This window comes from Neopsephotus bourkii, unplaced genomic scaffold (genome assembly GCF_033783945.1).
Source record: "Neopsephotus bourkii isolate Nb327-2 ecotype Australia unplaced genomic scaffold, CSIRO-AGI_Nbou_v1 NB_1624, whole genome shotgun sequence".
NCBI classification, from domain to species: Eukaryota; Metazoa; Chordata; class Aves; order Psittaciformes; family Psittacidae; genus Neopsephotus; species Neopsephotus bourkii.
In genome coordinates this window covers 10,624,999-10,637,978 of record NW_026902099.1, presented here as the reverse complement: position 1 = coordinate 10,637,978, position 12,980 = coordinate 10,624,999, and the positions used below count along the sequence as shown (strand labels likewise).

General features: G+C 34.8%; 1 protein-coding gene across 7 annotated transcripts in view; it reads left to right on the top strand.

Moving 5' to 3' along the window:
- Nucleotides 1-8,682, top strand: part of MDFIC (MyoD family inhibitor domain containing) — a 53,008-nt gene extending 44,326 nt beyond the window's left edge. For all 7 annotated transcript variants that reach the window (XM_061373066.1, XM_061373064.1, XM_061373061.1 and 4 more), the window contains one exon: nucleotides 5,031-8,682. In XM_061373066.1, coding sequence (XP_061229050.1) covers nucleotides 5,031-5,278 — 248 coding nt within the window. In that variant the 3' untranslated portion in view covers nucleotides 5,279-8,682. The remainder of the gene's footprint in view (nucleotides 1-5,030) is intronic.
- The last annotated feature ends 4,298 nt before the right edge of the window (nucleotides 8,683-12,980 follow it).

Sequence of the window (12,980 nt, the reverse complement as noted above, 5' to 3'; positions counted from 1 at the left end):
AAAAGAAATGTGCATCTTGGTATTTAAAAGGAAATAGAGATCAGGGTAATGCCTGTTTGCAAAAATTTTGGAACTAAAGAGTGGTGTGCACAAGCAAATGTTTAAAGACATGGACAAAATTTAAAGTTAATTGTTTATATTGTTTCTTTTGCTTAAATGAGCATAGCTGTTACAGCTGAGTGTCCTGGGTTCAGCTGTTAGCAGTTGTTTTTATCCTTCGTAGTAGCTGGTGCAGCACTCTGTTTCCAACTTATGTCTCAGAGCCATGACACTGGAATAGACTGGGGGACTCTGGACTTTGACTAAATGCATGAAAACAGTTTTAAGGTATTTTAGGCTATTTCTTGTCCGGGTGTTGTGTGTTGTAATATTTATAACCCAAAGTAGATGTTACATGTACTGTATATATACTCTTTGGTTAAATCAGCACAAAGTAGCTGGATATGTATGCAATATAAAGAGCAAAACCTTTAACAAGTTGGTTGGGTTTCTGTTTGCCTTGGCATTGTTTAACAGTTTTGATGAAGTTCACTAACAAACCTGTAAGTTTCGAGAATGTGCCAGAGGACTAAGGAAACATCCTTACATTGGTATTTAAAAATGCTGCTTGGAATGACCCTTTTAACTTCAGGTCTAGCTTTCATCCCAGGCTAAATTTAAGGATAATATAAGCTTGCATGTCTGAAAGTTCATCTTTTTTTTCCCCAACTGTAAGTTCATCTAATAAGTTATACTATCACTTCCTACAAATCAAGCCTTTTGTAATTTATGCCATTCAACATAGTTTTGGTCATAGTCAACAAATGCGATAGTGTGCTTTGATGAACTTAAATGCATTTGATAAGAGAACTAAAGCAGATGTACCATTTTGGGGTTATAAAATTTACCTCTGTACAGTGTTTGACACGGCATATCTTTACTTTTTTATAGTGCTGGTCTGTAGTGCAGCGCTCCTCCATTCGGTAGAGAAAAGTGTAATAATAGAAGAATAGAAAGACTATGGAAATTTGAGACTTGTGGTGTAGTATGGAAGTCCTAAGGAAAAGCTTATCTTCATTAATGCTGGGCTTATGCAGTAGACATAGACTAAGTTATTTCTCTGTGGAAGTATTTAATCTTATCAGCAGTACTGCATCATGAACGTCAAGGCAGATGGAGTTTGGTCCTTGATAAAGGTACACATATAATTCTTAATTACATTGGTATACCTAATGGGAAAGGAAGTATGATTCTTCTAACTCTAAAAAAAAAAAAAAAAAAAGAGTGCAAAGAAATAAATCATTTTAAGCTGGCATCTCTTTATATTTTCTTTCTCAGAAAATATTAAAATACACCCAGAGTTTACAGAAAACATGTTGTCAGACATTAAGGTTGCCCAATTTACTTTTTTCCCAAATACGGAAATTAAGTTTAGTTCCAGTTCAGTTAATGTGTTCCACCACTCACTCATGTGCAAATGCCATTAGAATTTTGATATGGTAAGGTCAAAGAGTAGAAGTTAAGTATAGTCTTTATTCTTAATATGTTAAAATAGTTTTGAAATTTAATCTGTAATTTAAAATAGACTCTTTGGTCTTAGAAGGAGGAAAGAATTATCAGAAAGTCTTGTAAAAGCAGTGAAATATATTTTAGAGGTCTCCAACATGGTAATGCAAAACCTGAGATCATCTTTCTTAGAGTGAGGTTTATAAAGCATCTTCTATGTGGCTGGATTCTACTGATCAGGACACCCTGCAACAGCAATGAAAGGAGGTGGGGTTTAGCTGCATAATTTTTCCTGTAAAACTGACAGGTTTCTGTAGGAATACGGGTACTAGAGAAGGATGTGAGTTTTGTGTAGCATGTAGATTGGTTATTATTACCAGAAAAAAACCAAAAACAAAAACCAACAGTGACTATCTTTTCCTTATAATTGCTGCTGTAGATAAGAAGCTGAGAAGTAGGAGTCATACATGGAAGAAATTATTCTTCCACCCATTTTATTCAAATATTTAGACCTTTAGAGTCATAATTCTAAATTCAGCAGGTTAGGCAGCACTAGGTAACAGTATGCTTTGTCATGGGTTAAATAATGACTACCTGGATAGCTGTTAAAAGTCAATAACATGAAGAACATAAAAGCAAGATTATTTCAGGTTTGTCCTTGAAATGTGGATCAAAGTTTGTGTTCATTGTAGAAATAAGTCATTGCAAGAATGAGGAAAGCAGTGAATGGCATCTTTACTTTCTGTTGCGTGTTTGTGTGGGTTAAGTAAAGTATTGTTATATAAAGATTTTCTGAATGTAAAATTAGTTTTGCCATCTGGGGAGAAAGAAATAAAATAAATAGTTGGTAAATGAATCCTTTTAGTGTTTCAGTCAATGAAGAAGAGATGGAAAGAAAGACGTACCCCAGAGTTTTCATCATAGCACTAATGGCCAAAATTTCTTTCTGTGTTTTGGGCCAGTCTTCATATTTTTTACCTTTGAAATACCTTTATTTAAATCAGCACAACCTCTTCTTGTAAGTATTGATTTTGTGGGGTTTTTAGATTAGGAAGGTAAAGTTTTTTTGTGGGTCCAGAAAGTGCTTTCTGAGTGCAGTCCCATTCATTTAACCTATAATTCTCTCTCTTGCCCAATAATAAATATGTGCATTATAATTTTTGTGACTGTTTATTTCTCTCGCTGCAGTTTTACATATCCCTGCATGAAGCAGTCAATGTTTGCTGAACATGATTTTCAGTACTGATACACATGAAGTTTTTTTATGGTCCTTTGTTTAAAAAACAATATTTGTAGAACAGAATTTGTTGTGGCATTGTCTTCTTTTAGCTGTATTTTAAAGATGCAAAATAATAAAAAATCTCAGTTCCTCAAATATGAAGGCTTCTTATATAGAACTCTTAGCTTCTTTATCTTTTTCCTTCATATTAAAAGAAAATCTGAAAGGAGATTGTACCTGAACAAATTTAACACCATCTCCATGACAACCAGCTAATTAATCGCTATCACTCTGGCTTTGGTCCTCTTCAGTGAACTGATACTCCTCAGCTTTATTTCATATCTTCTGCATTTGCTATGAAGATCATTTATTTAGTGACAGTATTTCTTTGGGAAAAGCAGCCTTTTAATACAAGCAACAACTTTCTTTAAAAACATCTCAATCTTACCTGTAGTTTCCTCTCAGTTTTGATGCTGCACAGTAGTGGGGAGTTTCTGAGGTTTGTTTGTTTGTGTGGGGGTTTTGTGGTTTGGTTTTTTTGGTAGTTGTAGGGTTGGGGTTTGGAGGGGGGGGGGAGGTTGTAGTTTTCTTGTTGTGGCTTTGCTTTTTTTTTTTTTTTCCTTTTCCTGACATTTCCATTTTTGTTCATTTGGACATAAGTGCTCATTTTGCATATTGTGACTGTGAGCCCATTGCTGTACAGGTATTCCCAAGCTAACCTGTGATCGCAGTGATCTAAGTAGTGTAGGAAGTAAAGAAATGAATCCCCAGCAGTGTGATGTTTAGAGTGGGCTAAGAGCTCAGGTAGTTATTTGCTGTTTAGGACACGTTTTGCACGTCTGCAACTATCACTGCGTTGCTTTAGTACTTGTGCTTGCTCATGTAAAGTCATTGCTATGCTATCCTGCAGCGAGAGTTTCTGTAATGTTAGAAGTACTTTGAATCAATCAAGTTACTTGCCACAGCTACTGCATCATTTTTTGACATTTATAAATCTGTTTAGGAGTCCTGGTAATTGTATTACTGTTGCAAGTAGTTGCAACCCTTCCCCTATGAGATCAGTCTCCAGCCTGTGAACTGTAAAGTCTGTAGGTAGTCAGACCAATTAGCCGTATAGCTCAATATGCTCTTTCCTACTGGCCTCTCATAGCAGGTACCTTTGACAGAATGTAGGGACAGGGAAAGGATGAGCCTGGTGCAGAATATTTTCCCCTCCACATTTTTCCAGTCTTCAACTGTGTGTGGCTAAAAGAGTTCAAGGCTAGTAAGCAGTAAAAAGAAGGAAAGCTGATGCTAGGAAAGAACATTAGTTCTCTATCCTCAACATTTCTTGTATTTTTAAGTTTTTGTTTTCTTTCTGGAGGACTGTTCACTGCCTCTTACAGATTAAATATGTTTATACATACAAATTTATACATATTATGTGCTTACTAGTGAAGGAGAGTGAAAATAACTGAGTATATCCCTTACTCCTACAGTTTCCTTTTCAGTGGCATATGTTTAGTTGCAATCTTTCTGTTTTCTTGTCTTGTGAATGTATTAATTATTTGAAGTTATTTTATATATTTACTCCGGGTGCAGACAGTTTGTGGGTCACCTCAATTATCCCATGTAATTTAATAGTACTTATGACAGATGGATGTTGATATTCAAGTATTCTAGTACATTTAAAGGGTTGCTAAGGAATTTATATTGAAAAGCAATAGAAAAATATGTTTTGATTGAATGTTTTACATATTGTTGAAAGTACAGAAATACATATAGCATGTTGTTGTGCTGGTTTAAGGTGTGCAAAAAAATGTGGCAACTCCCTTTTTTTCTTCATAAGTAGCAAAAGAGATTCAGAAGGACAAGATGTACTCAGAGAGGCTGGAAATAATTTTAGATAGATTCCTTCATAAGGTGATTTATTTTTTTTAATCACTTTGTGGGCCTGCAGAAGTTACAACTGAAGATAATAGATATGGATATTTTACACAATAAATGACTGGAGAAACAGATCTAAGTAGATGCTTAGTACTTGAGATTTGCATGAAGTGGCAAAAGGAAACTTGCACCAAAACTGAACTGGGAGATGAGTTAGGCTGCAAAAGTGACCTTGAAGATGGGAAACATCTTCTTTGTGGTGCTAGATTATGTCTATTCTGAATCATTGTCTTTCAGCTACTTATTTTCTATATTGTGCTATAACTGGATTTAGAACAACATGTTAATGATTTCTCTTTTTCCCCCCTTTTTTTTTGTTTGTTTTGTGTTGTTTTTTTTGTTCTGTTTGTTTGCTTTGTTTGTTTGTACATGACATGCTACTGAACTGGTACATATGAAGATTGCTGTGTTCACTGTATCCTGGCTTGCTTGTTCTGTGAATTTCTCACCCTCTGTAACATTGTTCTCGGACAAGCATCCTGTGGCATCTGCACATCGGAGGCCTGCTGCTGCTGCTGTGGGGACGAGATGGGAGATGACTGTAACTGCCCGTGTGATATGGACTGTGGCATAATGGACGCATGTTGTGAATCTTCAGATTGCTTAGAGATCTGCATGGAATGCTGTGGGATCTGCTTCCCGTCATGAAATATTTATCCCTTTTTATTTTATTCTCTATAAAACTGGAGAGCTTTTCTTTAAATAAATTTGAAGAAAGACAAGGTAAGATTTTCAACAACCAACTGGTATTGCACTGTTAATTCCCTATATATATATATATATATTATTTTTTCTTTTAAACCAGTCCTCAAATCTGTATTCTAACACAAACCGTATAGTTTTGTATGTGAAACTCAAGCTACATTCCATCTTCCTTTTGGCTTTGCAAATGGAAGACTTTATTGAGACCGAATTATAGGCTTGATACCACAGGCTGCATGAGGGCAAAATTGCCATTTGAATAAAATGACAGATTTTAGTCAGAGAAGAGATTACAGGGCAGAGACTTAACTATTTGCCTTTACCTAGTTTAAAGTTTAAATGCTCAAATGCCTCCATGCATAACATGCCTTTACGGGCATTCTGAAAAGCAAAATAACTTTATTTCAATCTGTTTGGGTTGAAATCAACTTTGCTCTCTTGTTTTAAACTTAATCCAGAAGTCAGCAACAGAAATCTACTGTTGGTTTTGCTACAGTAGTCACGTTGGCAATATTTCTTTTGTTTTGAATATCTCAGTATTGATACTATGGGAAGAATTGGCAAACTAAAGTCAATGTAAATTTTGCCATGGGCTAGAGTAACAAGATTTCATTGTTATAAATCAAGACAGAATAGAGAACGTATATTTTTATTCACTACTAATATTACTTGAAATGCTTCTTTTTAGAAAGAGACTTCATAAATCTGTATAGACGTGAAATATATCCTTAGACTAACAGACTAATAGACTAACAAATCTTCAAGTTTTGGCTATTAAAAGGAAGTTGTATAAGGTCCTTTCCAACCCTAACTATTCTATGATTCTGTGATTATCAGAATTTAACTCAAGAATCTAAGCCTGACGTTAAGTGGCCCTGTCAGTGTTTGGGGTATTAGAGCCAGTCACATAATGTAGTATTTATTTCTTCACTGTTCACGAAAGATCTACAGAGGATGGCAGAATTTAAATGGGGTATAAAGACAAAATTAAAACTGACTTGATCAAGAAATTCTGTCATTGAACGTAAAAAGCAAATACAAAAATGTTTATTCTCAGATATGTTTTAAGTGTTATTTTAAAATAACTGTGAAAAAAATGAAATCTAAAAAATGTGTGATATCCTTTTAAAATAAAAGGATTGGGATTTAAAATGTTTGAAAAATACAGTTAGGATCTGATGGCAACTTTTTCCCTGTATATGATTAAGGTTTTCTGTGAAAAATCTCTGCTTGTCATTGTAATTGTGAAAAGAACTTGGTCCAACACAGAAAGAGGTTTATGTCATTCCCAGATTTAGGGAATAATGGTACCATTTTCTTTACCACTTGCTAGTTTCTTACATCCATGTCTGTAGCTCGTCAACTTTTCAGTGTAAACCACCTACACATCTTGATCACACATACTTAAACTTTCCTGTCTACACTCCAGATGTCCCATTTGTAGATTGTTGGATCTCATAAGTTTAGGCCTTGTTACAAGAGTCATCGAGAGCCAATAGCATATTTCTGTAGAGTGAATTGACCATAAATGTCTCTTTCCACTGTAGTGAATTCAGTTTATGCAAATGTGACAAGCTAAAGATCACAGGAGTGTGAAGCTAAGTCAACAAATGGTCTGGTATGAACCAAAGCTTCTCTCTCTGTGAACACTGACTAGTAGTGCCTACTACTGCAAGTTATCACTGAAGGTAACATAGCTGAATCCTCAACTATACTAGGGAGCTGGGAGGTGTTACGTTTTGCCTTATCATCTGCGATATTGTGGTGTATTCTCATACAATGCAGACTTACTTAGAGGGTTTCTTACCTGTTTTTTTTGTAGTTACTACAAGAATTGATTCTTACCATGGTGTTTTGGTTCAGTTTTTTTGTTTGTTTAGTTTTTCATATATTGGGCCAGATTCAGATCTGTGTTGCATAAACTAAGTGCATTTTCATTAATGTCAGAATTTTCCATTGGTTTAGCTCCAGCTAGAGAGCACAAAGATATTATGGTAATAGGCAGGCTAATAAGGAATCATATAGTTAAATTGATAAATTCCCTGAGCTCAGAATCAGGCCCACAGGGCTCAATTATGACTCCTAAAAGTCTGAACCACACTGGGAAGGGGGAAGAGGTGCCTTGGTTGAGTGGCAGTGCCTGGAGGCATTTTGCCTTTGTAAAGTATAATGCCTCTGGGGAAACTGGGGGCATCACATTGAGCACTGGGACTTGATGCACCTTGGAAAAAGTGTAGAGAGTGCTTCACCCAATGTAGTTCTGTGGTTGACACCATGGTCATGGGGATGTGCTCTCAGGTGCTAGGCAGCAGCATAAACTGTCCTTCCTCATGTCCTTCTGGTCATGGAGAGATGAATTATGGCTGTCCAAGTGTGCTATTGAGGATGGGGAAGAAGATTTCCAGTGTCCTGTCCTGCCCCAATGTCTGTGCCCTGCCAGAGCAGTTTCATTTTTGTGCTTGGAAAACTGCACAGTTGCATCCAGCTTTTAATGAATACCAGATGCTAATAAAAAATATTTTTACCACAGAAGGATATAGTTAAGAAAAAATGAAAATGCCAATCTGTGTAAAAGTTTATCTGTACAATTTACCCTGCACAAACCCTTGTTTCTCCTTACAGGAATTCAGAGGGTTTTTTGATCTGTTGAAATTATGAAAACCTTGGAAATGTCTTTGCTATTAAGCATTTACTTCCAGTACTGTTAAAATACAAATAATAATTACAAGAACTTTATTGATGCCTATATGTGTATGTGTACAGCCTCTCTCTCACACACATGCACACACACGTATGCAAATATATTACTTCTTTTCCCAATTCGTTTGTGAAATACTAGGAAGAGAAAATAGTGTTGTTTAACCCTCATAGTGAATAGAAATATCAAAGTGTTACAGACAATTGAAAAAAAATTTAAAAATATGTGATTTCTTTGACATTTAAATATAGTCTGCTACTGTTTGTCATAGAGATATTAGCACTTTTGTAAAATATATCTTTGTAGCAGAGAATATTAGTATGTAGTTTAAGTAATTCCTTTCTATATTTATATTCTTAAATGCTGATTTTGTGATTTTCACTCTATAGGCAATCTTGTAAGCACCTTGTGTAATTAAATCAAGCAGAATTAGGAGTCAAATGTGAAAATACAGTTTAAATAAAATTAAAACATGAGAACTTAACTGTCTATTTTATAATAGTTCTTGTGAACTTGTACAGTGTTTCAGTAAATAGTTCTGCAAACTGGCCCATTTGAAAAAATGGTAACTTGCTATTTGTATTTTATATCAACTGGATGTGCTATTCTCAAACACTATTTTGAAATAAAGATCTTTATTTTGAAACTTTGAGAGATCTTCTAGTCTTGCCCCGTTACTCATCTGAATGATAATTTCATGTCTTATTTGTGATTTTCTTTTTTTTCCTGTTCCAACATTTCCTGGAGGCTTTGGCCTTTGAGTGGTTTGTTCAGAGGATGAGCCAGTGTACGTGAGTTGTCTTACAGGTGGAGCCATCTCAGGCACTAGAAGCTGTGCTAGCATGAATCTCCGATAGTAAAATACTTTGTCAGTAAAAGGGCAGAGTCATTCCTTAATGAAGTTGTGTTAGCGAGGTGAAATTCCAGCAATGATTGCATTTTATCAAAATTAATATTATTTTAATACATTTGCAGCAACAGTATTTAGTTTACTAAAACCAAGCTGAACAACACTGTAGTTGGTATTGCAGTAGACCTATTCAGGTCTAGTGGCCTATGTGGCCTATGAAATGAAGACTTACCCACAGTACCACTATTTTAAAATAAGGTTTGTTTTTAGAATCGGCTAGGTTAAACACTGAGTAGACTGTTTCAACTGTGATTTAAGCAAAAGGTTGGTTTGAGTTTTTTTTTCCATGTTGGTTTAGGCCATGTGTGAATATTCTCATGCTACTTTAAAGCTGCAGAAACTGCACGTCTACAGTTTTTGCACTAATTTTGCACTAATTTTGCTGTGTCTTTTTTAAAAAGTTATTGACCATACTACCATGACTGTATATACATGGGTGCTTATGAGGTCTAAAAACATTTTGATATGTCCCCTCTGGGCATTACAGAGGTAAGATCTTAAAACTGACAGAACTTTTGCTAAAGTGCATACCATGAAGTCTTGCCATTGAGATTGCGTGCCAAAATTATTGTGTAAGAGAACTAACAAATGCATAGGCAAATAGCACCATTTGAGACTTATTATAGGTGTCCTAGCCAGTATCAATAATACGTAATATTTCTAGAAAAAATGTCATCTGTGAAGAAGGATCAGGAACATTTGGGAGCTTTTGGAATAAATAATGACTCTATTTCAGCCATACTACTCATGTTAAGAACTGCTTTTCTAATCTTTTCTGAAGCCTTTCTGAACTTTTTTTTTCCACACTTTTTTTTTTATTGTCTTAGTGATTGTAATAGTTGATGCATGTTCTGTGAAAGCAATTCCAGCTGAATTGGTGTTTTTCCACAGTTAACGTCCTTTTGTTACCAGTCTTGTAACTTTCTGAAAGGCAACACATGTTATCATAGAATGAATCATATATCTGAAGTCTTGCTCTTGGTCCCAAACTTAGAGAAATATCTCCCTGATATCTTCTGTCTGTCCTTCTCTTTGTCTATATATGAGTGTATACACCTTGTGTTGAAAGACTTAAGGTAGTGAAAATGTTGACAATAGTAACTCTACAGTCCTGCTGACATTAATCTTTATTTCCTATCTCATAACCCTTCTGCCAGTTCTTACCACTTTCAAAGAGAGCAGGGGGAACTTAACTCGATTTTAGCATCAGGATATTGAAAGAAGTTCAATCAAAATAATACCCTGCACCCACTTCCATGATGCACTTGTTCACTGCTCTCAGTACACTTGAATGTGAAGTTGATTGATTGTACAAAATTCAGCCTCCTCATAAGCACTTGCTTATGCTATTTACCAGTGATTTGGTGATAGTGACATAAAAGGATGGCCTTTCTCTTCTTTACAAGCCTTTGATATGATGGGCTATTTCTACGATAGTTGGAGAGAGAGAACTTTTTCTGAATTACCATTTACAAAACAGGCAGATGTTGAGTTTGATTAGGTGTTCTTAATCTCTATATGGTTTTAGTATATCAGTTCACCTCACTTAAAACTTAATTTAATAAAACACTGTATACAATTCTGTCTTCTTTATGTATGTATATTGTAGCTATTACTAGTATATTACTATTCGATACTCATAAAAATGGGATGTTAGAAGAAAAAAAATGTATATCTTTATACCTGTAATAGTATCTTGCTAATTTTTATTCTGATATGCATATGCTATTTTAACTGACAAAATACTCCACTATAATTGAGGTAATTGAGGCTCTTTATATCATCTCAGTAGGCTATGTAATTGGTGCCCAAGCACTATACAATTCCTCTTCAATCAGTGGTGTAGGCTTCTGCAATTTGTCTCATCTCCAAGTTGCACGAAGTGACCACACTGTGAATGCACTGCACTCCAACTTGTGTTTCAAGTGGAACACAAACTCCAAAGTGTTTCACATTGTAGTATTTTTCCACAATGCCTACCTTTGTTTCTTATGCTTTATCACAAGGTGGTTTGTTTGTTTGTTTGTTTAGTTGGGGTTTTTTTAAATCTTTGGTGTTCAAAGGGCTTTAATTATGGACATCTAGAACAATACAAAGATATAAGTTACACTGCAAGTTATTTCTCCATCTTTTCTGTGTTCACTGCTATATGCGACTCCTAGATCAGACAGACTTGTGAAAGTGATACCTTTGGAACTTTAGAATGTATCTAAGTAACTGTAGCTCAACAGTGGTTTATATTTGAATATATGCAGTTCAAAATACGTTAAGTCTGTCTTGCTCATTCAAATGAAAACCTCAAAATTTCTGCTGAGATGGACTCTGCAGAGTCTTGGAAACTGGCAGTCTTCAAAATAGTTCTACTCACAAGAATAAGACTGGTACATTAGTTTAATACGTTTTACAGTGGCATATATATTGCTAGCTCTACATTGTCTGCTACTGATAAGAGCAAGCCGGGAAAAAGAAATGTATTACACAACATGAATTTGCTTTCTTCCCTAGGAAACACAACTCCATTTGTCTGTTTCCTCATGTGAGGAGGAGACACCTTGATTACATATTTAATATACACTAACAGCAGTGGTTCAGAATCCACAATAACTTCAAGGTCATTACAAGTAGTGTGTGAAGGATAAAGGGAAATACAGTGCAAGTATTCCGTTACTGTTGACAACTGCTGTCTCTGCATCAGTAATCTGCTTTGCAGCTACCAAGCTTTCTTGGGGTTAAGTTTAAGAAAATTAAGGTATCCATGACTGAAATTTTATATTCGGTCTTGTTTCTTCAGAAAGCATAATTAGACATATTTACGCAATTATATTTTAGTAAACTATTATGCCAGTTTAACTGTAACATGTATTCTGGTAAAAGTACATTAAACAGCAATCCAAAAGCAATTTAGCTGCTGAAAGCATTATTTTCTATCTAATTATTCACAAATTAATGAATGAAATTAAATTCCAATCACTGAAAAAACGAAGCAATGGTGAGAATCAGAACTACAGATTAGTTAAAGCTATGCAATGCATAACAGAATTAAAGCTTTCTTTTATTCAAATTCAATGCTTAAAAAAGAACAAATCCATCATCTTGAAATTTGACTTGTAGCTTGACATTAAAAATAATATGAGTAGAATTTTCAGTGGGGTAAGCACAAAACTAGTTCAAGTAGTGTCACTCTCAATTAATGTACTCAGGTGGTGTGCCCATTAAAATTCCCACTTGTGGGTTCAGCTCTCTATGCAAATGGGGTCATTACCTGGAGAATTTAATTGGGTATGACACTGGGAGTAGGAATTTTCCTTTCAAAATAAACCTACTTGCACACATTTTCACTAGAAATTTGATTGTTACATATACTTCATATTGTTTGGCTCTATAAATATTTACCAAAATTGAGAATGTCTTCACTTATTTATTTTTTTACAGATGATTCATAATGCATCAAAATGACTTTTAAATTGTTCCATACATTGCGAATGCAAGTCTTGTTACAAAAACCTGTGGTGAAAATGTATGTTTTGGTGTTAAAATTATATTTTCACATGTTTCAATTCCTTTTTAAGCTGATATTTTTATAGTATCTGAAACCAGGACTGTAGTATTTTTGTAGTTAATATATGTGTAAATGAAAAAAATGGCTATAATATACTGAACTTGTATCTCACATTCTGTTTGGAAAGGACAAAAACATACTGTGTTTCTGTTTATTACTAACTTCTAAATTTTTCTGGAAATTATTTTGCAGAATCATTTGTAAAAATAAGTCTAATACTGAAAGATATTAATTCCAAAATGCATACACAAATATTCTGGCAACACAAGTACATTGTTGGAAGGAACTTCTAGAGAACTTCTAGTTCAGCAGTCTAAGCTCCAATAGTGTCTAAAAGCATATTCTTGAAAACCTACAATGAAGGGGATTTGGGACCCTATCTAGAGATAGTCTGCAGTAGTGCTATAGTAATCTTACAGATAGATTTTTTTTTTTTCCTAACATCCCATTTAATCTTATGTTCATTACTACAACTAAGACC